A 27,992-nucleotide genomic window follows, 5' to 3' on the forward strand; every position below is an offset into this window, starting at 1 on the left:
TTCTGCTCACCATCACTATCATTGATTCCCCAATGAGTACTTGCCTGGCTGTGACAAGTTCAACATCCATCAGATTAATTCGTAATAATGCATGAATGGGGAATGGGAAACAGTGGATTTGGGTTTCATTACCTTAGACCTTTGCTTCACTTTCAATTTACTGAAAATAAGCATTATAATATAAAACTTTAATACAGTATTTACATGCTGATTTTAACTTACCAATTTAACTCTTGTGTGGTGACAGCATAAAACCCAGGAAAAAGCTGTCATCTGTAGGGACTTGGTCTACTTTGTGCTACTTCAGTTTCTGCCTCTACCACACACCAAGTAAGCTAGCCTATACATTGTATGTTTGTAATACAGTTCTCCACAACTTTCAAATCCCCTAGTCTTCTTTTGTAACTCCTTTCAGTGTAGGATGGACTTTGTTGTTTCCCAGTAAGTCCTCTTGTCAAGCTCTGAAGCTACTCTAGTACTTGCTTATGGTCCTCTCTTTTCCTTATATTCCAAGAAGCTAAACTAATAACATGCAACTCTTTATATTCCACTGAAGCCCAAAGCTGTTGATTAACTTAGGAGGCACCTAAGAGCCATACCATAGCCTTTAAAGTTTCCCAGGCACCGAAGCCATGTGTGCTTTGATGCTTAGGACCTAGCTAATATCAGAGCATGAACATTCCTCTCCCTGAGGAGAGCTCTGTTTACCAGGCATTCTTGGGGAACACCTATCGAGTATCAACAGGATCTGGCATCTCAGGAAATGTAATGGCAACCATAACAGTACTAACAATTAAAGCTAATTGCATCACTTCCCCCTTTATTCCCTACCACAATTGCTATAATGTTAAGGGCTAGCATCCTGGAGGGATGTGCTAGGCTCCAGTAATTGGTTTCAATTATTTTTCCAATCCACATGTCAATGTTTGTAAAGTATGTGCTCTGTTCTTAGGACAGCAGCTGTAACGCTAGTCTCTTCTCAGGCAGGTAGAATAACTACTTAGCTCCAGAATCAAGTCCAGGTGTCTTTACTCTCTCTGGTCCAAGGAAACAGATTTTATCCTTATCAGAGGGACCCATCACAGAGAAGCCACAGTCCTGACCAAACCAAAAATCTAGTGGTTAAATTATTTCTTGAAAGGTGGCAGCCACAACCCTGACCTTACATAGGTACAAGTAAAACCAAAACTGAATTCTTACTTAAAAAGTAAGTCCTGCAGCCTAACTGGTTATTGCATTAGAGGGACAGTATCATGAAAGAGACAGGAAGAGAAAGACATGGAGCAAGAGAGAGATTGCTTCTAGAAAAACACTACCTTTACAGCTTCTTTACTCATATATTCTCAAGCTGACAGGATGAAATATTGTAAAAATTGGCAATTTTTCAGGTATAAAGTTTAGAATTTTAGAGCAAAACTGTTTTCTTTACAGCTCTGTTAGGCTAGAGAGATTTACTTTTCTGTGTAAGGCAGTACCTTTCAGAAATACGTTTACTTTCATCACCAGAAACAGCTACATACTGGGCAAAGTGGGAAGCAATAACTAGGACATTTTGCTGACTAAAAATTCGGTGAATATAGCTGCTTTGAGTTAGAGGTATCACTTCCAAGTGTCATGGTTTAACTCCAGTAGGCAGCTAAGCACCACACAGCCAAAACCAGTACACCAAGGGAGGTTATACTGTCTGGGTCCATGTATTATTTTATAATATATAATTTGCCATACAAATACACAAACACGCAAGTGTCCTGGTTTCATCTGGGACAGTCAATTTACTTCTTAGCTGGTACAGTGCTAAGGATGAGAATAATGTTAAATAACACACTGATGTTTTAGTTGCTGCTGAGTAGTACTTACCCTAAAGGAACCTTTGTAATGTTTTGAGTGAGGTTTATTATTCTCTCTAAAAGCTGGCAGGTGGTCTCACAGACCTTCTGGCAAAGCTGATTTAAGAATTCCCCTGTGCCCAGGGGTGTTTGTTCCAGTGGGTGAAGAAGGACAGGAAGATGCTGGCTCAGAAGCTGTGCCAATTCACTGCTTGTGGGCTGTGTTGTAAACCCAGGTTAGTTCTCTAATTGGGTTTCTTTGTGGGTGGTTTTTTTTTTTCTTGGTTGTTTTTTAACTACAACCCTTCTGAAGTCAGAGGGAGGCTCTGAAATAAAGGGGACCTCTGAGGAGTTTGTTTCATAGAGTCAATTTGGTTCGGAAATCCTACTGAGTTCTGCAGTTACCTGTGAGTTGGGCACTACAGTGCCACACTTCACCAAAGAGAAAAGAAGGATTCCCCCTTGCCCTGAGTCCATCTCCTTTAGGGCAGAGTGCAGCTGACACAGAAACACACCCTCAAAAATTAAAAAAGAATAAATCAAAATTTAAGAGACAGAGCAGACCCATCAAGGGTAAGCAGCAGTACTTTCTGTAGGAGACCCAAGAGGAAGAAAGATTTGTTCTTGTAAGTGCAAAGAACCCCATCCTCCTGCTTGACTTCCTCTCCTGTTGAAAAGGACAGTTAGTTTTCTTTGTTAATAAATATGTGAAGTTTCCTCCCAGTTCTTCATATCTGAGAAGCTCTTGGTTATCTATTTGACTGAGAAGAGGCATTTCCAATTACAAACATATTCATTAAATTCCTTAACTTCTTCACATTGAGCACTTGATATACAAATTAAACATGGGAAAAAAAAAATCAGCAATTCCTACTTATTCTGCTTATGTACTCTATTCTGTAACTTTAGTTGTTTGGTTTTTTGTTTGTCTGTTTGTTTTTTTAATTGGGATTTAATATATTATCTTGATTATCCATGTTATAACTGTTTCTGAAACTTACATCATCTACTCTCAGGACTGCTGTACTGCCTTTTCAATTTGGACACTTCTGATGAGCAAACAGCAGTCAAAGTCAGCTAAATTATTTCAGAATTTGCTTCTACCAGGACTCAGCTTTAAACTGTGAAAGAACTGTAAGATCATGGTACTAATAGATGCTAAAAATGGAAATGTAAACAAGTACGTAAACAATCAATAGTGCCCCGTCACTACACTCAGAAAATGCTGCTTCTCTGGAAAGGCCTTTTACCCTTGTGCCCAAATGGATAAAGGAGACCTTTTTTATTTTTTGCTTGTCAGCATGTTTATCTCAGATACATCCTTGTATCTTCATACATGTATCTTTGGAAGAAAATAATTGCATAAAAAAATAGTGGCCACAGTCTAACATGAATAGAGCTGACAGTCAAGCACAGAGGGAAAGGGTTAAAACTTTGGTTATTTCCAGAGTGCTTTATGTTCTCAAGTGCACATATTGTACCCAATGTACTATTTTTGAGGACATAATTTTCTGTGGATTTTCTTCACCAGAAAGGAAGCCAGGAGGGGTGTAGGGGAAAGGTTTCAGGTGGGCTGATTGTCCCAAACAAGAAGGTGCAGTCTAGTGTACTGAATCTAGCTGTGGATAAACTCTAGTTAGTGGCTGGCAAGGATATATCTATACACATCATTGGCACTAGATGAAAAATATCATTCAAGGATTTATCTGCCTTTATAATTACTGCAATATGGCTTCTTAAATGAATGGCGATTTTTGCTTAGGTATTTAAAATGAGTAAAAGCAAGGAAATACACTATTTAGATCAGAATAATTTAGAGTAATATATGTGGAACTACACGGAAGCTACAGCTGCCTCCGCCTTGATACAAGAATATGACTGAAAGAGGGGAGATTTAGTTTAGATATTAGCAAAAAATTCTTTACTATGAAGGTGGTGAGGCGTGGGAACAGGTTGCTTAGAAAAGATGTGGCTGCCCCATCCCTGGCAGTGTTCAAGGCCAGGCTGCATGGGGCTTTGAGCAGCCTGGTCTAGTGGAAGGGCCCCTGCCCGTGGCACAGGTTGTGGAACTAGATATAGATGATCTTTAAGGTCCCTTCCAACCCAAACCATTACATGATTCTACGACTTGGTTTCATGCCATTTCAGTAGGAAAGTCTAGTTGCAGATGCTGAAATACAATGTGGGCCAAGGCTTAAGCATGGGAATTAGTTTACCAGAATGTAAAAACTTTGTGAAAAACTAAGCAATAAAGGATGAATTTGAGGCCTCGTGGATGGGAAGAGGTAAGAGGGTGAGTGTTAGCTATGTCCCCATGCACTAAGGGACAGCTAGTGCAGGGTCATAACTAGTTTCTGAACACTTGCATGTCCATTTTGAATGCTGTAGTGGTGGCAGTAACTTCACAAGGCCCTGAAGCCCCCCGGCATAGCAGACTGCCCTGCATGTACACCATGTAGCTCCAGTGCAGCTCTTACAACAAACAAGCTCCCTGCAGGTGCTGGGGAGCAGGGCCCCTGACGCAGAACTGTCTTTGCTGTAAGCTCCTCAGCCTTTGTGCAATGCCACACCCTGGCAGGAACGGTGCTCCCGGCATGGTGAGCATGGCCACCAGAATGGCAGACTAGCCTTCTGTGGCCACAGCTGAGAGGAACCGGTCTCAAGGACACCCCTAAACCGGGGTGGAAGAGAGACCCCGGCCAACTTCACGATGGTGGCACAGCACTCCGGGTGCTTGTGAGCCATTGCAGCACATGGCTGAGTTAAGTGGGGCAAGAAGTCAGCTCAGCCTGCCCCGTGTCCGTTAGGAAATGATGCCCCATCTCTATCTTGCCTCCCTGCTGCATCCCAGCATTGCCTTTCCCAGGCTGAAGGGGCCGGGCTCATAAACCCTCCTCTACCAGCTACGATACTGAACTGCTTCTGGGGCCGGGGGACACCGCGGAACTACCCCCGCAGGAGTGCCTAAGAAACGCCTTATGCCCACCGCAAGATCAGACCAGGGGTCAGACAGAGCAGCCGCAGCCTCGGACGTCCCCGCCACGGCCATAGCAGCTGCCCCACACCAGCCAAACCCGCCCACCTCACGAACGCCAAACCCTGGCGTCCCAGCACCGCCCCGACTCGGCGACCTCGCGCAGGCGTCGTGCGGGCAGGGCGCGCCCCGCCGCCGGTGGGCTGGGCCTGACCGGGCCGGGCCGTGGCAGCGCGGCTGCCAACGCGGAGACAGCGCGGGAGAGGCGCTGGGTATGGCTCCGGCAGCGACGGCCGGGATCTCGCCGACTGCTCCCTCACTGGGCCCGGCAGGTGCCTGGCTGGGCAACCGCTCTGCTCTCGGTGGGTCGCTGCGGCCTCGGTCCTTCGCCGCGGGTGGGAGCTCTGTCGGAGGGGAAGCTTCAAGCCGGGAGCCCCCTCGCTCCCCGCCGACGGCCCCTGAGCCTCTCCGCGGGCTCCCGCCACCGGCTGTGACCTCGTCGGGGGGTGCAAGTGTCCGGGCCCTGCCGACATCTCCCGTCGCTCGGGTGCTTCGGCTGGCCCCGCTGCCTCTCCCCCGGGAGCCTCTCCTCACCGCCGCGGGGCCGAGGCGGGTGCCTCTGGGGTACCTGTCCTTTGAGCCACGTGCCGCGGCCCGCCGCAGGGTATCAGGACTGGAGCGTGTCCCTTCTCCGGCCTGGCCCGCGGAGCCCGGCGGGAACGGATCGCTGAGAGGAGGTCGGCGCTCTCGGTGGTAGCGGCCGGTCTCTCCCGGTGAGGCCGGCTGCGTTCGCCCGAATGCCGAGCGGCTCTGGTGTCGCGGCAGTCCCCGCGCGGACTGTTAGCTCAGTCGGGAATAGCCTGGAGTTGCGAGGAAAAGACAAAAAACCTCCTAATGAGCTGCACAGAGGGAGTCTGGTAGCTCCTCCGTAGTTGATTTCACTTCAAGCTGGGATCAGATGTCTCGCAAGGTAGAAATGCATGGGAGAATTGGTTCTGTTTCACCCTCTATTGTGAGAGTAAACTTGGCTTTTAGCGTTTAGGTTTTGGAAATCCAGTTGGCAGTAATCCCTAAGATCTCTGAAGAGCAGTCGCACGCAGACAAGCGCCAGGGGAAGTTAGTCTCAAGTGACATTTTCTTTGTTTATAGATAACCACAAATGTTATGGTACTAATAATCTCAAAGCGAAGCAGATTTTGTTGCCTGTGTAGTCTGAAGTGGTTTTTTTGTGTGCTGTCTATGCTTAAACGTTTCTTTTTAAGTTGATGCTCGTTTTTACCTGGCGTGATTTTCAACTTAAGCAGCTTAATTGCCTCCGAATGGTATGACATTGACAAGAGGGTACCTGCTTGTTTGAGAGTAAACTTAGTGGAAACAGTTAACATGGGCTTTTTAGCATAAAACTAAGCAATAAATGTTTCTAGTCTTCCTATACTTACTTTCGTAATGTAATCATTGATGCAGGTTGGCTCTGTCCGAAAGGACTGAGGAATCTGCCACCTGCTATTTGTTTTCTGAAACCAAGAGGAATGGAAGGCTTGTCATCCTTCTCTTTGGGGCACTGGAAAGAAATGAATACCACTAGGCACAAGTGGGAAGAGTAAAATGGTGGGAAAGATGCTAGCGTTATCAGACCTCTCCTCCTCCCCCCCCCCCCCCCAGCTAATTGATTTCACTGAAGGATTTTAAGCTCCTTGAATTTAAAATTTATGCTGACTGGTGTCCAGTGCTCTCTGAGGCCTTAGTTTGGTTTTTTTTTGGCTTTTTTTTTTAATGTTTTTTTTTTTTTTTTTTTTTTTTTTTTTTTTTCAGTTTTTCTATGCAGAGGTTAGAGGAGAGGAATTATGGAGTTTTCTTCTGTCCTTGATCATTACCATATTTTTTTTTTCCTTCTCGGTTGCTTTAGTGTAAAATATTTTTTAATATAGAAAAAATTAATTTGCTCTTTGATAGTTATTTGGTATTTTGGCACATGTTGAGATGAGTGTACAGTTTACCTACTGCTGGCATGTTGAAGAGAGTGTAAACGTGTTTTAGTAAACCAAAGGATGTGTACACATAGGCTTATACTGGCTTTTAACAAATATTTATACTCAGGATTTCTTTATTGAGCTTGAAGGCAGTTTTGCTGGAGGATTGTTAGTGTGCCATTGGTAGGATTTGGTGCATTGGTAGGATTTAATACCAATAGCAGTAATTAAGTCTGGTCCTTGCAGTGTTCAAGGCCAGGTTGGAAGGAGTCTTGGGTGACGTGGTTTAGTGTGAGGCGCCCCTGCCCCTAGCAGGAAGGTTGGAACTAGGTGATCTTAAGGTCCTTTCCAACCTTAACCATTCTATGGCTCTTCATGTAGATGAAGAGGATCATAATTTTAAATCCAGAAGTTGGGAAGTCTAGCAGGAAGTGTGTAAAGCTATGAAAGAATTTTCTTATTGCTGTGAGTTTGCCAGATGCTTTCTGTCAGTTTATTTCCTGTGTGAAGATACGGCAGATATACTGGTTTGGGTTAAAATTGGGTTTTAACTCATTTAAACTAGTGTGGCTGTTAGTTTGCATAAATGTGATATGATGTGTGTGGTTTCATTGCTGCTCACTAGATGCTGCTTCTACTTGTAAATTTACCCGTTATATAGAATTGTATCTGGTGTGAAGGAAGGTTGGTTATTTTTTTAAACAGCCAAACAGGTGAAGTTTGCTTTACTAAATGTGTGTGGTAGCTGCATCCAGTGCATGTTTTATGTGCATGTTTTATTTGAAAACTGAAATTTGAGGGGAAATTTTCCAGCACAGATGCAAAACATCAGTGTCTGTGTATTTTTTTTTGCAGTAGGAGCTGTGTGCTGTGCAAGTAGTGACCAAAGCAATTACACCACAAGCACTCCAATTTTAACACTGTTAAATAGGGAAACGCAGGTTTTTTTGTCTCTGTCTGTGTTTCTGCAGCATTATCAACCTTGTATTGTGTCACTCGCAAGGAATGGACTGAGCCTCTGTCATACCCTTCGTATTGCAATTTTTCCCATTCTGAACATGATAAAACTCTACATACTCTTCTTGTTTTCTCATTGAATTCTTAATGTCAGATGCATTCATGGTGTGATTGTTCGGACTGATTAGGTGACCGATGAGATGATTTACTAGGTTTGGTCTTCCTTGTTGGTTCCTAACAGGCTCTGTCTGGGAGTGTAGAAATTGCCATGGTTTAAAATTGCTGAGGTTTATGTGCAATATACAGTAATGCTTTCAGCTATAGTTTGCTGTCAGTAGGACCTACCCTTACATGTGGGATGTCTCCTCCCTAAATCCCCACCCCACCCTCAAGCTTTTAAGAAAACCCACCTAAAACTTTGTGCAGACAACTTACTCAAAGTGTTGGTAGGGCATGTAGTTCAGAACTAAATAAGGATTAAGAAAGAACTTGTCAAGGTGGAGACTTATCTCTCAGTTCAGAGTAGAAAGCTCTCTTTCCAAGACCTACTGCAAAAATTGCTGACAATCACAATTTTTGTGGTCACTTCAGTGGGTCAAAGACTTCTCCTTTAAGGACTGTAAGCAGGCTTCAGCTTGAGGTGCTGTGAAACATTTGCAGTTTTATGGTTATGAACACAATGCTGGGTGGCAAGGAGGTTGTTGGGTATTACATTCGGGTAACCCATCCCTGAGACTTGCTGCGTGTATCTTGCTGCGAGGGTTCTCTAAGTGCAGTTAGGAAGAGCTTTAAAGAACCAGGGTTGATCCTTCTGCTTGCTTTGTTGAGATACTGCTCTTGACAAATCTAATGAAGGTTTTGAGGTCTGTTCTTAATAGCAAATCTTAACCTTGCTTAACCTCTAAGGCAATTGGCAGTACTGTTAAGTTGTCAGTATGTTCTTTCATCATGTGGCTTCCTTTTTCTCATCAGACTTCCTGCTTATTTCACTTCTGGCTGTACGTTCTGATTACTACAAAGAAGCTAGAAGTTCAGCGGAATTCACAAACTTGTTGAATGTTCCTCTTCAATGATAGGTGTTTTTCCTTTGTTATTCAGTTGGTGCATATTCCCTGAAGTACAATTTCCTTGAACAATAGGCCAGCAAATGGTAGGCAACAGGTTTTCTTCACTTAAGAGGTTTCTCCTCTAGGAAATTAACTTTTTTTTTTTTTTTTAACTTGTTCTTTGCGGCCTTGTCTAGTTTGCCTGGTCTCTTCTGTAGCTACCACCTTACTAGTAAGACAGGGAAGCCCAAACATTTTCTAAATGTCTTTGTGCTTGTTTTGGGCAGTGATATATTTTGACTTCTGATTGAAACTGCTTGTTATTTCATCTGCTTAGGTATGCATAGGCAATTTTACTGTAGTGTCCAGAACAGATAAATACTGTTTACATTGGATAACTTTTTAAAGGTACATTTAATTCCAAGTTGCAGCTAACCATTCTGGCTAAATTTACTATCCTTAAACTGACTAAAATCCAGTATTAAATCAGTACGTAATTACCAGCGGGGCTCTAGGTAAATTCACTGCTAAGCACATGAATTTAGAGTCTGACAAAATGAACTAGACTTTGATAACAGCTCTACTGCAGCTCTAGTAGAATGCTTTATTTTATATCTAAATAAGTTGAATGTACTGAATTAAAATAAATAGATAGTTTAGACCTGCTTTATTTTAAGAAAATATCCACCACTTCTGAAATGCCAAGGGACATAAGGTGGCCATTTCTGGCATTTAATTAGTTTCATTAAAAATTCATTACCTTAGCAAGTTTTTAAAAATAAAGTTTTCTTAAATTCTTGAGAGTGAGGTATTTAGTATGTATGTAGGAAGTTTAGCTAATCAACAAGCTTTATTTTTATGCCTGAGTTTAAAAGTGTGTAATTTATCATTTAAACAAATTTTTTATTTTACTTAACATGAATGCTTTAAATCCAAGTGTGCTTCTATCCACCTTAGATGTTCAGCTTGGAGGTAAGAAGTGTCTTTAGAGTTTAATGCAGTTCAGTCTGCTTCCCCTAGATCCAGGAGAAGATGAAGCACTAGGTATGATCATCAGGTGCTTCTTCCTTGCAGGGTGAGCTGAAGTTGCAGATGCCTGACTATTCCTCCTTGTGGCCTTGCCAGCTTAAGCAGTCCTTTGGTTGTGCCCTTTAAACAGTGTGTAGGTCCCCATGGTGAATTGAACTAGAAGTGATCCAGGTATGGAAGAAAGAAAAAGAAAACACACCCAAGCAAATCGTATTCTGTCTAAATTACTTCGAACATTGAGTGATTGGTCTTTTTCCACAAGTGGGTGGTGAACTGGCACATTAGTGGTGGGGAGGGAGATAAACACATAAGCCGATATTGCTACTGAGACATGTTTTCCAGCTACGCTTAGCTGAGATGTTAAAGCATATCATATGCCATATCTGAATGTTTGTTTTGTACTTAAATAGGTTGTATGTTGACCACATTTAATTTCTTTAAATATTCATTAAGGCCAACAATAGTTTGTTCTGTATACTCTGAGATTGATAGCTGCATTTTGCTTTTGTGCCTGAAAGCAGGAAATGCGGTCCTGTAACTTCTTGAACGTTATAGCAGAGGAGATGGTGAATGAGTGTACTTATTTTAGCAGGTAGATTGCTAGAACAATCAAACTCTTAAAACATAAACAAAGTTCTATAGAAGGCATGCCATAAGAAATAAATGGCGTGGGTTTAATGGACAAAATCCAGACTAACCAAATAGGATTCTTTATCAGTAGAGCAAAGAGCTTACATCATTGTTTATGGGTTGCTTTCTGTAAATTAAACAATACAAAACCAGCTGGAATGTGCTTGAAGTAGTCAGCTAGATGTAGATTATGCTTGAGTTTAGTACAGGAGAGTTAGAAAAATAAATAGAGTGCATTATTTTAATGTTGAGTTATATTGCTTATATAACAACTAAACAGGTTTGATCTTTGTTATAAAAATGATTTATTTTTTCAAGAATCCAGTCTTAAATATTTCTAGAGGTGTCTCATGTGCTTTATGAAAAGCTTGAGAATTGCCTATTTAGATCAATACTAAAGGCAAAGCTTTGAGGTAACTGAGGCTGACATTGGGGAGATTCTGGTGATTGTGCCAAGTATGAAATCTTTTTGAGTACCTGCAGCTAAAACCAAGGAAAGAGTAATTCTGTAACTGCAGATACCAGTACAAGCAAAATCAGATATTGTGGTAGTAGATACTAAAGGAGGAATTGTTCTCACCCTCTGTTTGTAGTGAAAAAGAAAATAGGCGTGGAGTGCAAGCTGTTGTCTTTGCAGGATCTGTAGCCGTACTTGGCAGAGGGTTGTCTAGGTACAGTTAATCCTGCTTTTTGACAGTGGGATGAAGTGAGATGACCTTTCTAAACTGCTCCCTTCTCTCTTTTCTGTGAGTTTATAAAACTTTCTTTACCCTTTAAGTTTGTTATAGAGCAATACCTTCGCTTATGTGGTCTGCTCCTTTCTTCTCACAGGCTTCAAGACACTAGTCTTGGAATATTTTTGTGGTCAGCCATTATTTTACTGATATGGAGGGAATACAGCACTTAAGAAAAATGTTAATAGATATGTCAAGGCCACGTAAAAATTGCATTTTAATGCAGGATGAAATATTCTTTCATATGCGAACGTTTTCCTCGTATATTCTGTTTCATAAAGGTGCTGTAAAAAATCCTTTGAGCCATTGCTGAAAGAACACTATGTCAGACTAGGACTGATTAGAGCCAGTATAAAAGACTTGGCTGAGTTTGACTGTCCTTATATCTACTTTTTAGGTTAAGATTAAGTAAGGGCAGGCAATTCTCAAGTTCAATACCTAACACATACTCATTTTTAAGCAAACAAGAGTACATAGGATCTGAATTAATAGCAATTTGTGGCAAAGTGTAGCTTTAAGTGTCACTTTAAATATGCTGAATATTGCTCCTAAACCTTTTTATTTATATCACATCTTCAAGTAATATTAATGTGTAAACTGGTATACAGTGACAGGTATATAAAAATGCCAGGACAGCAAATCACCAAAGCAGATTAATTTCTATAGGAATTGACTTGAGTCAAGGAAGATTGCTATGTGCAGAAGTTGTCATTAAAAACCGTTGTGAAGCAACACCAGACATCATGAGAATGAGGTAGACTATCAAGTCTGTTAATAAGCATAATATGCCTCTGGGGAAGAAGAATAGGGAGCATACAATGAATGATGTAGCTGTGACTTGGGGAATAAAATATATTGCTCATTAGCTAGACATGCCTTGGTTTTGCATTATGTTGTAACTGTTGAGGTCTTTGAGGGCAGACATCTTGCTGTGTATGATAATGAAAGCTGGGTGCTGCACTCTGCTTATAAGGTTACCAAGTATTTGATACAGCTAAATACTTCTGGGGTACTTTTGTGTTTGCTTTTGTTGAATTTTTACATCTCTGAACATAAAATGAATGTCATCAAGCAGTTTATGGACTTTCTGCAAGTTATGTATATTATTAATATTACTGATTTCAGGTTTTACTAGTATAATACCTTGCAAATAAAGTTGTTTATCTTGTTGAATTTTAATGGGAGAGCTAGATTTTTAGGTATCTACAACTGAAGAAAAATCACACAGTCTTATCTACCTGGTCTGGTATGTTGGAGTATCTCTGCTAATGAATTTTTAAATCGGAAAAATACTTATGAGTATGTCTCCCTGCCTAGTTCAGAAAGTCTTTAAATCTTAATCCAAGTAGTGGGCTAAACTATGCTACAGAGTATGCACTTGATAAACTAAGTTTTTACCAACATGCTTCTGTCAGGAAAAAAACACACAAAAGAGTGTAGGCACAGTTTTTTTTTAAATTATTTTTTTTTTGTTTTATTTTACCTTGTATGTGTTGCATCTGTCATTTGAGAATTTGTCTAGATTGCAGATTAGATTGTATCTGATGAGATTTTCTCATTGGTGTTTCAAGTGGCAGTCCGAGAGGAAGTGCTAAATCTTGAAACAGATTGTGTAGCTAGAGAAAGAAAACTGAAACCAAAGGAACTCAAACCATGCAAGCATTTACAGGTGCTATATATTAGGTGTGCTGGGAATATGAACCTGAGGAGTTTCTGATGGTGTGCTTTTTTTTTGCAGGGTGGGGATGGTATTTAGCAATTGCAGTGATCACTGATTTGCAACATTCAGCAGTGATCTGTGTTTCTGAAAATGTGATGCATCTCAGTCACTGGAGTTGTTTGTGAATTTGAGATTGGTTCAGATTTCTATAGAATTTTTTTTTGTTTGCTGTGAACATTTAATAGCATTTGGGTTTCATTTTCCAATTTTCTTTGTATAATTTGTCTTCTGATTGTATGCAGCTTTGAATCAGCTTTGTATTGTAAATTGTATATATGTTTTCAGTGGCTGCATCAAGCTGATGGGGTTTCAAGTTGGTGATTTAAAAATAATTGTATAGGACATTATGCTTCTTTAAACAAATAATCATCCTGGCCTTATTTTTGGAACATACTCTGAGACTATGCCTCCATATTACCACAATTACTTTAGGAAAGTATGTTTTAGGTGTATTAGTCTGTAAGACCCACTTGCTTTAGGTTTGTAGTGGGTATTTAACCTACTGTGGTTATGGAGAAAACGCTGAAATGTGTTATTTGTTTGGGGAATGAATGCCTCTCTTTCCACAGAGAGAGGTAGAAAACTGAGAAAGTCAAGTCAGATTGATCTCATGGCCCTTCTACCCATTAATTTGAGTAGCGAGTGGTGGTTGATCTTAGTGTTGTAGGTCTTTCCCATTTGTTCTTAAAATGACTAATGTGCAAGCAAAGCCCAAAGCACCTGCCTATTTTTGTCTTCTGTTTGAACCTGAAGGGTGCTTATCTATTAATACATCTCTGAGTTTGTGATGTATACTGTTTAAGTTGGATTTCTTAGATTCAGAGATGTTGTGGTAATCAAAATAGTACTACTTTGGTATGATGGCTTTTCTCCTGCTTGGGAAATAAATTAAGGTGCTTTGCTTAAATGGGAGATTTTGTGCCTGTTTCTACCTGATGAGTTGGGGGTGTGGAACGACACACGAAAACCCCCCCAAACAAACAACAAAAAAAAATATTTTGGTATATTAAAATGTAAATTATAAACTCTTAGAAAGGAAATTAAGTGTATGTAAGATCAACTTCCTTAGTTATATGATTATGGCCGTAAGCCATTCCTGTCTCTTGTTTCTTTGTAGTGTAAAACAGTTGCAGCCTGAAAGTGTTAAATTGTATATGTTGGTCAGTTGTCCTACTCAGGCATAAGTAACCTTTAGATGCTTTAATTTGTCTAGTAAATTCTGTATACAGTTATCTGTGGGAATGCTGGCCTCTCTTATAAGTGAACAGCTTTCTCTTTTGTGTTTGGGAGTAAGCTAGACCATCTGGCTTTGTCCAAAGCAAACATCCTGAGATTTTAACATTTAGCCTTGTGATCTGTTCAGTGGTTTGTTTGCATTTCTTACAATTTGTCTGCATTTCTGCTATTGTTTAGAAAACTAGTTTAGAGAAATGCTTTTAGCACACCTTTTCTTCTTGCTGCTGATTGTGGTTTTATCCACTGTTATTTCAATGAAGTTCCTTCCAGTGCTTTTTTCACTTTGAGCAAGTCTTGTGTACTATGTACTACTGAAGTGACAATTCACGACTGTCCTGAAAAATTCAGGAATACTTTAAAAATAAACGACTTAGTGTTTTGATATGAAAAGAGCTAGGCTAAATACCTAACTACAGGTTTAAACGAATTTTCTTTTCAGTCTGTCACCTTACTGGTATTTTTAAATACAGCTTAGTTCTACAGCTAATGCAGTAGAGGTGTTTGTGAAATAAGAGTCTTTCAGTAATTTTCTGGAGGCTTCAATTAGTTTTTTTTTTTTTGTGTAAGGGAGTGATTTGATTGTTCTAGACATTTATGTTCTGAAAGCATCACTGTCATAAATGTTTTTTTGATGGATCTTTGTTTCTTTAACCAGTTTCATTCATGGAATGACTGTGAATTTCCCTGACCATTTTAATACAAGATGGAAAATATCTTGAAATAGTGTTAGAAATTTTTTCTATCGGTTGTCTTTATTGTCATTTTTTTTTCTTACTCAAAAAAAACGTATTTTCAGTTGAAGTGGAGAGTAATAATAGAGGGTAGAAATACAGCAATATTCTTGTATGTTGGAAGAGTGATATTTAAATCTTTTTATGTGGGTGGGGAGTGTGTATAAACCCTAGAGGCTCAGAAGGAATTTTGGGTATGCAAATGTGTATTTTTGGATTTCTAGGAAGAAAATTAACTCTATCCCAGCTGAAACAGGGACAAATTGAACAGCTTTTTATTTTATATATGAGAAGGTACTGAGAATTCAATTTATCTGGGTATATTAGCCATGAAAGTGGGCAAATATTAGAACAGGTTGCCCAGAAATGTGGTGAAATGTCCATCATTCAGATGGAGCTTACCTGAGCAACCTGATCTAATCAGATCCACTTCTAGCAGCATTTGGATTAATGAACTTCAAAGGTCCCTTCTAATGTGAGTATTCTGTACTTCTGGTAGTTCAAAAGCCCAGTCTATAGAATGGAATATATACATCTGTTAAATTCGGAGTTTAATTGAAACAAAAATGCGTAATTGTGAGTCTAAAGTTAGTGTGTATGCTGCAACTTAGATTCTTTGGAAACAAAACATAAAGCCTTTTTCTCATCCTGTTTCAAGTTTAAATACAAAATGGGTTCTGAATCTTAAACAAGGGAAGTGAGTTTATCTTATGCTGATGAGTAATTTTTTTTTTTTCTTTCGTATTGTGAAATCCCACTATTAAGAAAAACATCATGGTATTTCTCTCACACCTGATGATACTGCTTTGCAAGGGTCAGTTCAGAATCCTGTGCTTACATATTAGGGAGGAATCCATGTTCTTTTTTTTTTTTTAGCAATTTGGCATGAATTTAATACTGGAGAAATGGTATCACATTTTCCTCAGTGGTGGGGACAAGGAGCAATGGTGGTGGTACACTTCTGTGAAATATGTGAGCCCTTTTATTGAGCTCACAAGCCTGTTAGGCTAGAATATTGTTCTTCACTCTTATGTTAGAGAAATATCATGTGAGGGTTTTGGACCTTAGATGTCTTGTAATCATTTATGAAGAGGGAATGTCTACCGTTACAGGTGTGGCTTCGCAGCCAGTGAAGTATGTGTTGCCCATTCAAGTCATCACATAAGGTACATCACATTGATGCTAGGGGATTTATTCATGCTTGCAATTTTCTAAATGCTTTGAATTGATTTACAGAGTATAGTAATACCTGTGTTTATTCATTTGCATAGGTAATGGAGAGTTTTTCCAGTTTTTGTCAAGCAGTGACTTACAGACAACTACTCTGACAACTAAGACTGATGGCAATGATGGCAAGCCTGAACACCTAGAATATATTGCTTTTGCATTGGTTCCTGTTTTCTTCATCATGGGTCTCCTGGGGATCCTGATCTGTCATGTCCTGAAGAAAAAAGGATATCGTTGTACAACGGAGGCAGAACAAGTAGAGGAAGAAAAGTTTGATGAAAAAATAGGTAATCAAGAAGTCTAATAACTTCCTATTTCTCTACATTACAGCTACTATGGAATAATTTATTGTGAGACTTCTGTCATTTCTCTGTCTATATTTGACATCAAAACAATATTAAGGAAAATATTTTTGTTACCATTATATGTCCGTTGGGTTTTGATCTTTGCCAGTCAAAACTAGGAGTGTTCCAATTTCCCATGCAAGTCCTCTAACATCAGTTAAGAGCTTACAGAGGGATCAAAGTGTCCAGTATGTTTGTTTGCAGCTGTACACTGCAGTCACAGTCGCCAGATTGCTTTTCTGCATTCCACCTGCTTTTAGCAACAAAATATTATTATGCATGATTTCATCTGAGGAGAGATAAAAAGCCCTGCCACATGAAGCCTAAAATCTTAGTTTTGTGTTAGCAGTCTTTGCTCCTGTTGTGCTGTCATTCTCATCTCCCATCTCATTATAAAACAGCCTTTGGACTTACTGTCTACTTTCTGTTGTATGTAATGTGTACTGCTTTTATTTTTTTCCTAAAGATACTTCTTTTTGTTCTAATGTTTGTTTGTGCTTTTATTTTTATGGTTCCTTATTTCCATCTACTCTTACTTGAAAACAAAACAAGAAAAGAATGCTATCCCTTGGGAAGGGCTGTAGTAAGTCACTATAGCATTTGGCTAAGTAAATATAAGTGTCAAGTCACTTGTAAATACTTTGGGCTTCTTCCTTTCTCCTAGTTAATTACTGTCAGTAGGTTTATAATAAGTGCAAATTATACTTCGCACTTTTTGGCTGTGTGGTAAGGGTAGAGCAGTGTGGTATAGTAATGATGTGTTAGCATGTTCTTAAGCAGTTACTGCCTGGGGCATGCATGTAGGGAATGGAACAGGCTGATCTGTTAGTTCACCTGCTTGGTAACAGAAAGGTGAGCAGTCATGATAGGGGGATAACTTCTAGGTCTTGGGGAGGTAGCTCAAAGTTGCATTGCAAAGTTGCCTGTATTAGAATGAAGATGGAGCATGGGTACAGAGATGTTGAAGCCCCTAATTTACTAGTACTGAGGCAGATTTAGGATCTCACCTATCAAACTTGCCTCAATCCTGTGATACTACTTTTATTTTGATTTTTTTTTATTTTTAAACCTAGTCATAATGATTGGAAACAGCAGAGCTGTGCCTCCTCATAGTTCCATTTTTCTCTCCCATCTTTCTCTGCCTTCTGAAGTTTTTCTGGGGAAGCTTCCAGTATTGTTAATAGGTGCAATTGATTCCAGAAGTATTTAGTCGTAAGGTGTCTTTCTTAAATTGCTTGCTCCTGCAAAAAATCAAATGTGGTGAAAAGCTGAAATTGAATCCCTCTTATTCTGGAAGATGATAATATCTATTTTAAAATACTGACTTGGGCAGACTAATGATTTTGTTTGTTTTCCCTCCCTATTGTTAGGATGACAAATACTGCTGTCTTGTTTCTTCCTTACTAAATATAGCAGGAGTTTTGACATATGCTTTTGAAAATTCAACTTTAATTCAAGTTAGTCAAGTCTTAAATTAGTATGTTAGAGCTGATGTCTAGACTCCACAAACTTATGTTCGTATTTTTTCTGAAGACTAGAAAGTCTTCTCTCAGCTTTCACTCTGAAGTGGCAATAGATGTTGTCTGTCTTTTGAAGTAATTTCTTCTGGTGTTTGCTTTGGTTTTAGCATGGGGTCTTGTTTTTACTTTGTTTTAAAATAACTCACTTCTTGATTTGAAAGCCCAAGATATTCATAACATATTTATTTCCTTGCACAGAAATGAATGAAACAATACATGAGAATAGCGACACTGTGGGACAAATTGTTAACTACATTATGAAAAATGAAGGTATAGTATTGTGTTGTTCAAGACATGGTGTTCCATAACAAGTTTTTTTTCACATATTCTGAAGTATGTTATGTTCATATGTTTTTATTAACCATTTTGTACATGCTGAGCTCTGAGATTGCCTTTAGAAGGCAATAACTTCAAACAAAGTAGGGAAGGTTTTGTTTACCTGAGAATTATTTTGTATGGTAAGTTTGGTTCATGAATTTCTTGATACTGTAACTATTTGGGTGTTTGATTTTTTTGTTTTGTTTTTTTTTTTTGTTTGTGAAAGAAAAACCCAAGGTTGCTTTCTTAGTGGCAATGTTTAAAGCATGTGGAAATGTTTTTTTTTGACCATATTAAACTTTTTGTCTTGAAATGATTTTTGCAGCTCTTCTCTGAAAGGTTTGTGCATAACTGAGACTAAAGGGTAGACGAGCACTAATTTTATGTGCTGTGCATGTAGAATGAAGGATAAAGAAGATGATATGACTGCAAAAATAAAATCAAAGTTAAGCAGCCTATGGAATGCTTGGTTAGTTCAGAACTTACTTGCCTAGTAGAAGAAACATTTAGGAGACTGCATGTTTTTATAGCACAAGAACCTGCAGCCTTTTAATTTTACATTTGTGTAAGCTGAAGTTCTCTGAAGTGTTGAGCTAGCTCTGAGTGTTATTTTTGAATGAAGACTAGTCCTCTGGAAAAGCTGTATTTTTTGGGTTGGTTTGTGTTTTTTTTTTCTTGTTTTTCTCTTGGTTTTTCTTTTTTTTTGTTGTTGTTTTTTTGTTGTTGTTGTTTTAGTTTGAATTTTTTACTTAACTGTCAGGGCTTTGAGTTTGTGTATTTTTCATGGAGGCTGGGATTAAGTGTAGCCCGTATGTGTTTTAGAATATGTGAGCAATTGGTTGTTTTTGATGGATAATTTGCATTTTGTAGGGCTCAATTAAACCAGTGTTTTTCATCTGCAGTTGCTTTATATATCTATGAGGTGATGATAATCCTGTGGTCAAGTGGATGTTTTAAATTTTTCAGAGACCTTGTCTGGGAGTGCTGTGTAGATGGCTGTGTTACATGGCTTAATTGGGTGCTTTTGAGTGCAATATGAACTGTACTTTTGGTAGCTCATGTTAAGAAAATCACACAGAATTATATTAAAATTTTTTTTTTTTGCATAATTTTCTCTTGTGCCTTTTTGGAGATATGCATGATGCAGTCATCTTTCTTCTAAGTGAAGTTTCTTTGAGGACTTTTAATTTTGCTGTTTGCTTTTTCTGAGGTTAGAGTTGTGCACTTCTGAAGAATTCTGTTTATTCTCATTTCAGCAAATGCTGATGTGTTAAAGGCCATGGTGGCAGATAGCAGTGTCTTTGAACCTGAAAGGTAATTACTCATCTTCTTAATGCATATTTCCTGAGTACATCAGTTCCTTGATTTGCCAGCTAAGATGACAGTATGTCGATTTCCACTGATTTATGTTGATTATGGTGTCTCTGAGTCACTCGGTTTTAATGTGTGCCCTGGGTTAGTAACTGGCTCTTCTGGTTATGTGTTCTAGGTGTGTGATACGGGTTCATTGCTTTTTGGGTTAAGTATTTACAGAGGCTGCAATACTTGTTTACTTCACTGTGAAGTTACAATTTGGCTTAGTCCAAAGTTCCTCTGATTTGAAAAAACATAAGCAGCACTTGGTTCTTTTGTATGGATGCTAACTTGAAATAGACATTTCTTTCTCTGTCTCCTGGTTTACTTTTTTCTTTATAATCATGGTAATATACGTTGGCTGACCCACCTCTTACTTTTTTCACTACACATTTAGAGAATTACATAGAGAATGTAGTTCATCCCTTGAATTGCAGATGCATTATTTATGTATATCTATACGTAAGTACCTTTAATTAATACCTGTACTGTTCTACTTTTCATATGTAACCCTCTGTTCATGTTCAAGGTAGAGAAGATGAAGGTTCAAATAGTACTGTATCACTAATAAAATAAGTAGGAGTGTGTAGCTTTAGCAAAACAAAAGGTTGAGTATGCAACCGTTTAAACTGTTAAACCCCCTGTTTAACGCTAAGAGGCTTGGTTATTGTAGAAAAAAAATGAATTTAAGGAGTTACTCTCAAGTACAGGACTTATTTTTAAATTTATGGTGCAGCAGAAATATTTGAATTTAACTCAGTCTTTTTGCGTAGGTATATGTGATGTTATTTTGGGAATTTTAACTATTGTTTCAGTGGTGAATTAAAATACAAAAGGTAAAGGGAAGGGGAAAATAATTATATAATTTCTGATAGATACTCCCAAAGCTTTATTAACTTAAGTGCAAATCCACTGTATTTTTTTCTAAGTTTGATGCACTATGAAACATTTCCTAATGATATGAAAAGTAATGGCTAAGCAAAATCTTCACTTCTGCCACTTAAAGCCATTAGTTCCTGTCTTTGCTTCAGAGGTTGAACAGATTTCCCTTAATAGCATTCTCTTGTGTATTTGAAGACCATTAAATGTCTCTTGTCGATATTTTTGTTTTGAAAATAAGCATCCAAGTAACTCCCGTCTTTTATGGCATATTTTATTTCTTTTGTTTGTCTGTTCTCCTTTGGAGTCTCTTCAGTTTGATAGTATTTTTCTTGAAATAACAGTTCCAAAACTGGATGGAATGATCAGCTGAGGCATGATTAATGCTGAGTAATGTAACCCTAGGTTAGCAGGTTATACTCCTGTTATTTCCACTGTGAAAATTGTCCTTCTTAGCAACAACATCATAATGATTCATGTTTAGCTTGTGATCTTCACCTTTTTCTGCAGAATGATCCTCTGGCTAGTTTCTTTGTAATCTGGGTTTATAAAGCTTTTCTGCTAAAGCACTGAAACTTGTTTTGTCCTTCCTGCAATACAGCCAGTATTTTTAATAAGGTTTATGTGTGTGTGTATGTGTGACTGTGTATTTTATACACATGCTGTCTTCTGATCATCCTCATTTCTCATCTTGTCCTCTACAGTTACTATGGGTGACCCAAAGTTTATGGGTACTTTAGTTATTCTTCTATTCCATTATGCAAGGAACTATTAAAACACTGAATATCATCACAGAATAACCACATTAGTGTGCCTTTCCAGTTTCATAGTGAGCTACTAATATGTAATTTCCTGGTATTTCCTTTTTTTTTTTTTTCAAACAAGGTGTGCTACCTTAAGCTGCAGAAATTTCACGTTTAATGCACTGAGAGGCTTGATTTAGGAGAATGTGTTGCAACATGGTATCAATATTGATGCTGAAGTCCAAAAAAGTACATCTTCTGGTTTCTCTATATGCTGCCTGCTTTTCTGCTTTAGAAGAAAATCAGATTGAATCAATCAGATGTTCTCAATAGGTACTTCTTGGTGGTTATACTGCTTTTTCTTTCTTTCAAAGTACTTTAAGAAAAAAGTAAGTGTTTCTGAAGCTTAAGCCAGATTATCTGGCTTTTGAGTCTTTTTCTCTTCATGGTAGATAGTTTTGTCTCTTTGCAGTGTTGTAGGACAATGCTCTTTTGTGATTTCTTGGGGATACTGTAACAACACTAAAATAGTTTCCATAGTTCTCCAAGTGTGAATTTAACGAGCTGATTACATGTCTTCATCAGTATAATTTCAGGTAAACTGTTTTCTTTTAGCCTGATTTTTTTTTTTTTTTTTTTTTTACATTTCCTTTTCCTTTGTGTTAATTATCTTAACCACATGACTGCAGCTGAATTAATTTATGGAAGTGATTTTAACTGCAAAAATAGGATATTGGAGGGAGACCTAAACCAGACATCCTTACAAATAAACGGTCCCTGAAAAAGTTAGTTATTCACAGGCATAACTGAAGGTTATATCTTACTCTTCTTTTCCTTCTTAAGAATCAGGACGTTATAGTAAACACTAAATTTCCTTTATTCTTTTTCCTACAGCCCTTTATCTCCTACCTCTCCTGGGAGTCCAGCAAGTCCAGGATCTCCTTTGTCACCTGGTGTTATTCCATTTAAACACAGCTGTAAAGGCCATCACTTCCATACTGTTGGAGGAGCAATAGAACAGGATGTTTGTACTCGTTGTAGCCACAAACGATGGCACCTCATAAAGCCAGCTCATAAATCTAAAGAGCACAGAAGAAGTCGTATTGGAGAAGTTACAGTCCTTTCTGTGGGAAGGTAAGGCTTGGGTCATTTTATTGTATGGTTTTCTTAGGGAAGATACAGTGACCCATTTTGGATCAGGTATCTATTGATTCTACGCTGTTTATAGCATCAGTGATTGTTTTTTGTAACCCTATTACTATTAGACTGAGGTTATTTCTGGAAGAAATAAACATGGGTTGGTTGTTTGGGTTTTGTGTTTGTTGTTTTTTATTATTTTTTTATTTTATTATTATTTTAATAGATGGGGATTTACTGTGGGTATAAATCCATAGCTATTGCTCTATTGATACTGGCTAAAAAGAAACAAGGGTTGCACACTAATAAATTCCTCTTTCTGAATTTGGTATTTTTCAAGTAAGTGTGAGCTATAGAAAGCATTCTGTTTTGTTATTTTTAATTCCTAGCTTATGTTGTAGTTGTCTTAGAAAATTACTCCTCTGAGAAGTAGTATGCTACCTGTGGATTTTGCATGAAAACATAATTCCCAGAGAAAGTGTGATTTTAGCAATAGTGAGTATTATAAGTGCATGTAGGTAATGGGAAGGAAGACTGCTTTGAAGTGAAGCTGGTCCCATGTGGATGTCAGCTCTGAGGGTCTTGAGGAACTGAAAACATGTTCCTGTCCTTACAATGGGTACTGAGTGCAATCTAACTAATCTGAGGAAATACAAATGAATCTTTTCTTTTGCTTACCTCAGATTTAGAGTCACAAAAGTGGAGCACAAATCTAATTCCAAAGAACGGAAAAGCTTGATGTCTGTTACCGGTGTGGAGAGTATCAATGGTGATATGCCTGCCACACCTGCAAAACAGGAGGACACTGAAGTGCCTGCCACACCTGTGAAACAGGAGGTGCGAGAGAGAAGAAGCTCCGAGTAAACTGCAGGTAACAAACAGTGGGAACTCGTGTTGAAAGTTGTATGTTGTCAAATAAGTGAAGGTAATTGATAACGAGAAATGAAGTTGAAAATGTATCAGTTCTGCATGAAAATTCATCTTTTAATTTAAAAAGTTTCTACAGAAGTTTGCAAAAATTGTATTTGCTCACTCAGCTAATGAGAAATTTGTAAAGGCTAAATTATCCACCAAATTCTTATCTAATTGTTTATTTAGGCTTTGTAATGAGAGTAGATGTTGAAATAAACTCTTTGTGGAGGGTGGCATTAGAGGTCCAAAAAATTAAACATCTGCATATTAATTTTTGCAATAAGTGGTGCTTCAGATTTAGTGGCAATGTGTTTATTACCCAGAAGAAGCAAATGCTGCTGACAGCTGCATCACTGGAATAACTTAAGTGCTTCTTCCTTATGCTTGCTGCCTTGTACTGTGTGCTTTTATGTAAGTGACTGCTTACAAGGTACTTCTCTGATAGATCAGTGGATCTTTGGCTAATAAGAATGGAGACACATGAAAATGCTCATATCACAGGGATCTAGGTAGGTTACTAAGGAGGTTGGGGTTTTCTTGTGCGTCATCAAAGTTCAGTGAATTGCTTGAGGTACCCCATGAAGCATGTCAATGTGTCCAGCATGGCTTTGGAATGCACCCCTGACTGTTTTTGGTTTTGTTTTGGGTTTGTTTTTTTGGTAACAGCTGGGGTGAAAAGCCCCTGTAAGTCAATGTGATTTGCTTCTAACTGATGACACACTGACTGATCATCTGAAGGGGAAAGGTGATTTTACATAAATGCATTTCAAATACAGAGCTTTCCCTTTAGGAAAAAAGGGGTTCTGGGGTGATAAGGGCACTAGATTTGAAGACATTGAACAAAGTGCACAGTGCCAAAATCTCTGTATGCTGAGAGAACAGATAAAGTCATGTTGTGGCAGCTCAGTCCATTTCAAACTCTTAGGAACTTCAGATATAAGGGAAATGCACCAGTGGAAATTGTGTATGTTTAACAGCATAACAAGACCCAAACCCCCTTGAGTGTCTTGAGGTTAAATTTGAAAAGCCAAGGTTTGAGATGTGGCCTTTTCTTTATATCTGTTTTTTATTCATTAAGACATTCTGTAATTGTATCAGGAAAGGAAGACAAAGTAGAGAACTGGTATGCATTGGGATACTTCCTACCAACTGCTATTGGCAGCACAGTTAGGACTGTTGACCTAAGGAGTGTGTGTTTGTCTGGACTCTGTGCCTTATCATTAAATTATACCCAATTTATTTGGAACCACTGTCACAGAAAAAGAAAGACTTGGAGATGTGGTATGTTACCAAATGTTTAAAAGGCTGTGGAGTGTAATGAAGTAAATTCTTCTTGCTCAGTGGGTTAGAAAGTAAACAGTGAGCTAATTTGCAAGGAGGTGGAGTTGAGGTTTCAAAAATTAAGAAGTTGAAATAAGCTGTCCTATCTTTATTGCTGGGCATCTGTAAGACCAAACTGGACAAATGCTGGTCAAAGCCAGTGTAAATACAGCTGCCTTGCAGGTGTATACAGCATCCTTACAGATAGCTGTAAAGACGACTAAGTATTTTGTTTCTGTATTTTGTTCTATGACAATTTTTGGCAAATTGTAGCTTTCTAGTGGCTGCTGACTTACTGCTGCTCTTTAATCTGCAAAGGATCTGCAGATGTCAGTGAAAGACAAACCACTCTTACTTTCTGATTCAGAATTATGTCCTGATACTCAGCAGTTATTTTGTTGGTGTTCTTTCCTTTAAAAAATCAATATTAGCTAAATGTAAGAAGAAATAACCTCTTCCTTCACTGGCTGCATTGACATTTTCATAGCCAGCTAATTGTTTTGTTACTCCTGTGACTATTCTTTCTTTCCTGTATCTCTAAATTTAGCATGATCAGACTGTTCGTAATATTTGTTTTTACTTAGACTAGTTAGTCTCTGTAAACATTTGAAATAGAAAAAGGCATATATGAAAATAAAGCTAATTCCAGTGCACTTTGATATAGAAAAAAGGAAAAAATCGTATTTTAAAGTGACTCTAAAGATGTTTTGTAGTCCAGTTTTCTTTCTAGTTTGTTCTCTCATAAATAAAAAATATATTCCCTGTAATTACCTAAAAGTTGTTCTCTAAATTTAAACCATGACTACTTTAATCTAAAAGTAAGCAGTTCTCTAGGGAGATACGATAGATAGACATTTAATTTTTTTTTTATAGCTATACTATGGCAGCTTTTCATTGTAGAGCCTCCCTTAGGATTAAAGTATTGCCCTTTCTGAAAACAAATGTTCTAATAGCAGAATCTCTTGTAAAGGTCTCTCCAGTCCAACAGAGCTGTTTTGTAAATCATCTGGGAAACTTTCCAGGCTTGTTTGATGTGCACTACAAAAAAATAAACAGATCTTTCTTGAAAGACTATGACAGTGCTCCTTAGCATGGCTCTAGATTAGTTTTTGTCCGCTGCTGTGAAAAGCTGTTCACATGTAAAAAGGTAGTAGTTAGACCTTTACTCAACTACTTCAGACTTGTAATAAATCATTATAGTTTCATTTACAGAAACCGAACAGATAAGTGTCATTTAAGATTTCTGCACCCTCAGCCAATAAATTTACTATAGAAAGCAAATGGTTTTGGAGAATTTGGCTCAGATCTTCAGATGCAGAGGAAGAAGGCAGACACAAATGTGTATTTAACTGTTGACAGAAAAGGTTTGTTCCAGCGTTTTGAGGCAGTAGATTTGTGCTTTGTGACCTGACTTTAACTGATGTTACTTGAGAGTTCCTGTGTGAAATGGTATTCCCGAGTTGGGCAGTACCTGAATGACATAATATTGCTGGTTGCTTGTTTTCACTGCTGCTTTTGAGTTCAGGTTTTTTTTTTTTTCTTCTAAACTGGCATGTTCTCAAGTATTTTCTTAAAGTGACCTCTATGGTATTTCAGCTTATCCTAGTTCTTGCTGGCTGTGTCATTTGAAGCTGTAGCATGTCTCCTCCATGTCTCCAAGGTCCGTGTTCTCAGCAGACTCCATTTCATCACTTAAGTTTATTTAGAATATGCTTAGTGGCACATAAAGTAGTAGACAGACTGATGGTTGAAGTCAGAATTTTGAGTTGAGCTCTTGCACATCTGTTGTAAGCTACGGGTAAACAAAAACTTAAAGTACTGGTGCAGTGAAGCTATGTAACATCTTTCGTTCCTAGTATCCTTTCAAAGTTATGTGTGCTTTGCACTGTGATGTGATTTGTTAGTTTGTCCATGTGTTTGTCCATCATTTTCATAAGTGCCAGGTAAATTTTCAGTTTCTTTCCTTTAGGATTTCACATGCTAAACTTGCAATGCACGGCAACCACTTCCTGTGATTGTGGCATTTTTCCCCATTTCGGAGCATCTGCTAACTTTTTAATTGTGGTATGTTCAGTCTAAAACTAGTTCTGTTATTTAGGCTTATTTTTGTTCTTCTCTTGCAGGTGGAACTTTTAGAAGAAACTTGTTCGCTAGCACTTTGGAAAAAACTGAAAACTCCCAAGAGAAGTATACTATTTAAGGAAATGTATTTATGGCATTGTTGCATTTTACAAGTTCTGTGATGGCATTCATGCAAGGGTAAACACTGATTTTTACTGGTGCAAAGCCATGAAGATTTAGACACTTAAATGTTGTTGACTTTTGTGGGCCTCGTATCAAATGTTGGGCTTCATCTGTGAGAGAAAACCTAAGGTTTAGGACAGGAAAGTTAAAAGACTTACCAAATCTTAATTTTTTTTTTTTTTTTTTAAACTTAGACAAGCATTTTTAGTGAGCTCAGTATTACATGTAATATGATTACCCTATGGATAAACTGTGTTCACCCCTCTAGTCCATCTGGATTTTTCTCCTTTGTTTTGCCCTTCCAGAGTTGACAAGTGTTTGTTGAAGATAAAAGCAAGCCTTTGGAAGATGAAAATACTCTTTTAATCTAACCACTAGTAGCTAAGCAAAACATACAGGGAGATCATTATGTCAGCCAAAATCTGCATGTGTGCCTTTAGTACGTAAGCCCTTGGACTCTAAAGGTTGCTTCACGTTAGAGTGGCTTAGTTATATGCAGAAGTCAAATTGTTTTCTTCCTTCTCCTTACTCCCCCTTACTACTTGACATAGGCTGAACAGCATTTTTTTCTATGTAGCTGTGTAAGCTATTGGGAATTTACTTTCCTCAAGGCCACTTGTTTCACGTTTTCTTGTACCTACTCGCTTGTGTTTGAAGAATGTCTAATAGTTCTGCCTTTTTTTTGTTTTTATCCACAGGCTCCTAATTAAGCTAAGGCAACACATTTCAAACATTAGATAAGGATATGGAATATCTGACATAAAAAGTTTTCTGGGGTATATGCTAAAGTACTTCAGAGTGGCTTTATTGGACTGAGGGTAGTTTTTTTTTCATTGGCACTGAAATCTTGAGTCACTCCCTCCATGTTTGAAGTATGACTTACTGCTAAAAATACCAGTGATGGTTCTGTGATATTAATTCTTTGTGTCAGCTTATCATGATTTCTGCTTTGTCCTGTTACTCGTTATGGGGAGGCAAATCTTTGCAATACTTCAGCAAACTTTGCTGTGTAATAGAAACTGAAAAATATCATTTGCTCTGAGTGCCTAAGAATATAAGTTCTAATGTAATGCATTTTAGTGGAGATTGCAGTATATTCTAAGAACTATAAAGTAATTTAATCTATTGTATTTCCTCAGTGA

General features: G+C 38.3%; 2 protein-coding genes across 9 annotated transcripts in view; one reads left to right on the plus strand and one right to left on the minus strand.

The window, feature by feature from the left end:
- CUNH4orf19 (chromosome unknown C4orf19 homolog) overlaps positions 1–27,992 on the minus strand; it is a 267,441-nt gene that overhangs the window by 185,473 nt on the left and 53,976 nt on the right. The gene's annotated exons all lie outside the window — the stretch shown is intronic.
- On the plus strand, positions 4,987–27,975 carry RELL1 (RELT like 1). 2 transcript variants are annotated; one of them, XM_057407621.1, is made up of 7 exons: positions 4,987–5,162; positions 16,125–16,367; positions 18,143–18,214; positions 19,519–19,576; positions 22,132–22,371; positions 23,058–23,245; positions 26,730–27,975. In XM_057407621.1, the coding sequence occupies exons 1-6, from the start codon at positions 5,075–5,077 to the stop codon at positions 23,236–23,238; spliced, it is 882 nt and encodes a 293-aa protein (XP_057263604.1). In that variant the 5' UTR covers positions 4,987–5,074; the 3' UTR covers positions 23,239–23,245; positions 26,730–27,975. The 2 variants fall into 2 exon arrangements, with proteins under 2 accessions (XP_057263604.1, XP_057263605.1); XM_057407622.1 differs by lacking the exon at positions 26,730–27,975 and adding an exon at positions 23,732–23,810.

This window comes from Pezoporus wallicus, unplaced genomic scaffold (genome assembly GCF_028554395.1).
Source record: "Pezoporus wallicus isolate ANWC-B61680 ecotype Strahan unplaced genomic scaffold, APGP_CSIRO_Pwel_v1 contig_2492, whole genome shotgun sequence".
Classification (NCBI taxonomy): domain Eukaryota; kingdom Metazoa; phylum Chordata; class Aves; order Psittaciformes; family Psittacidae; genus Pezoporus; species Pezoporus wallicus.

Coding starts and splice junctions, on each gene's coding strand:
- RELL1 (XM_057407621.1), top strand. CDS start 5,075: ATGGCTCCGGCAGCGACGGCCGGGATCTCGCCGACTGCTCCCTCACTG. Junction 16,368..18,142: donor AAAGTTTGATGAAAAAATAG/GTAATCAAGAAG, acceptor TTCCTTGCACAG/AAATGAATGAAACAATACAT. Junction 18,215..19,518: donor CTACATTATGAAAAATGAAG/GTATAGTATTGT, acceptor TTCTCATTTCAG/CAAATGCTGATGTGTTAAAG.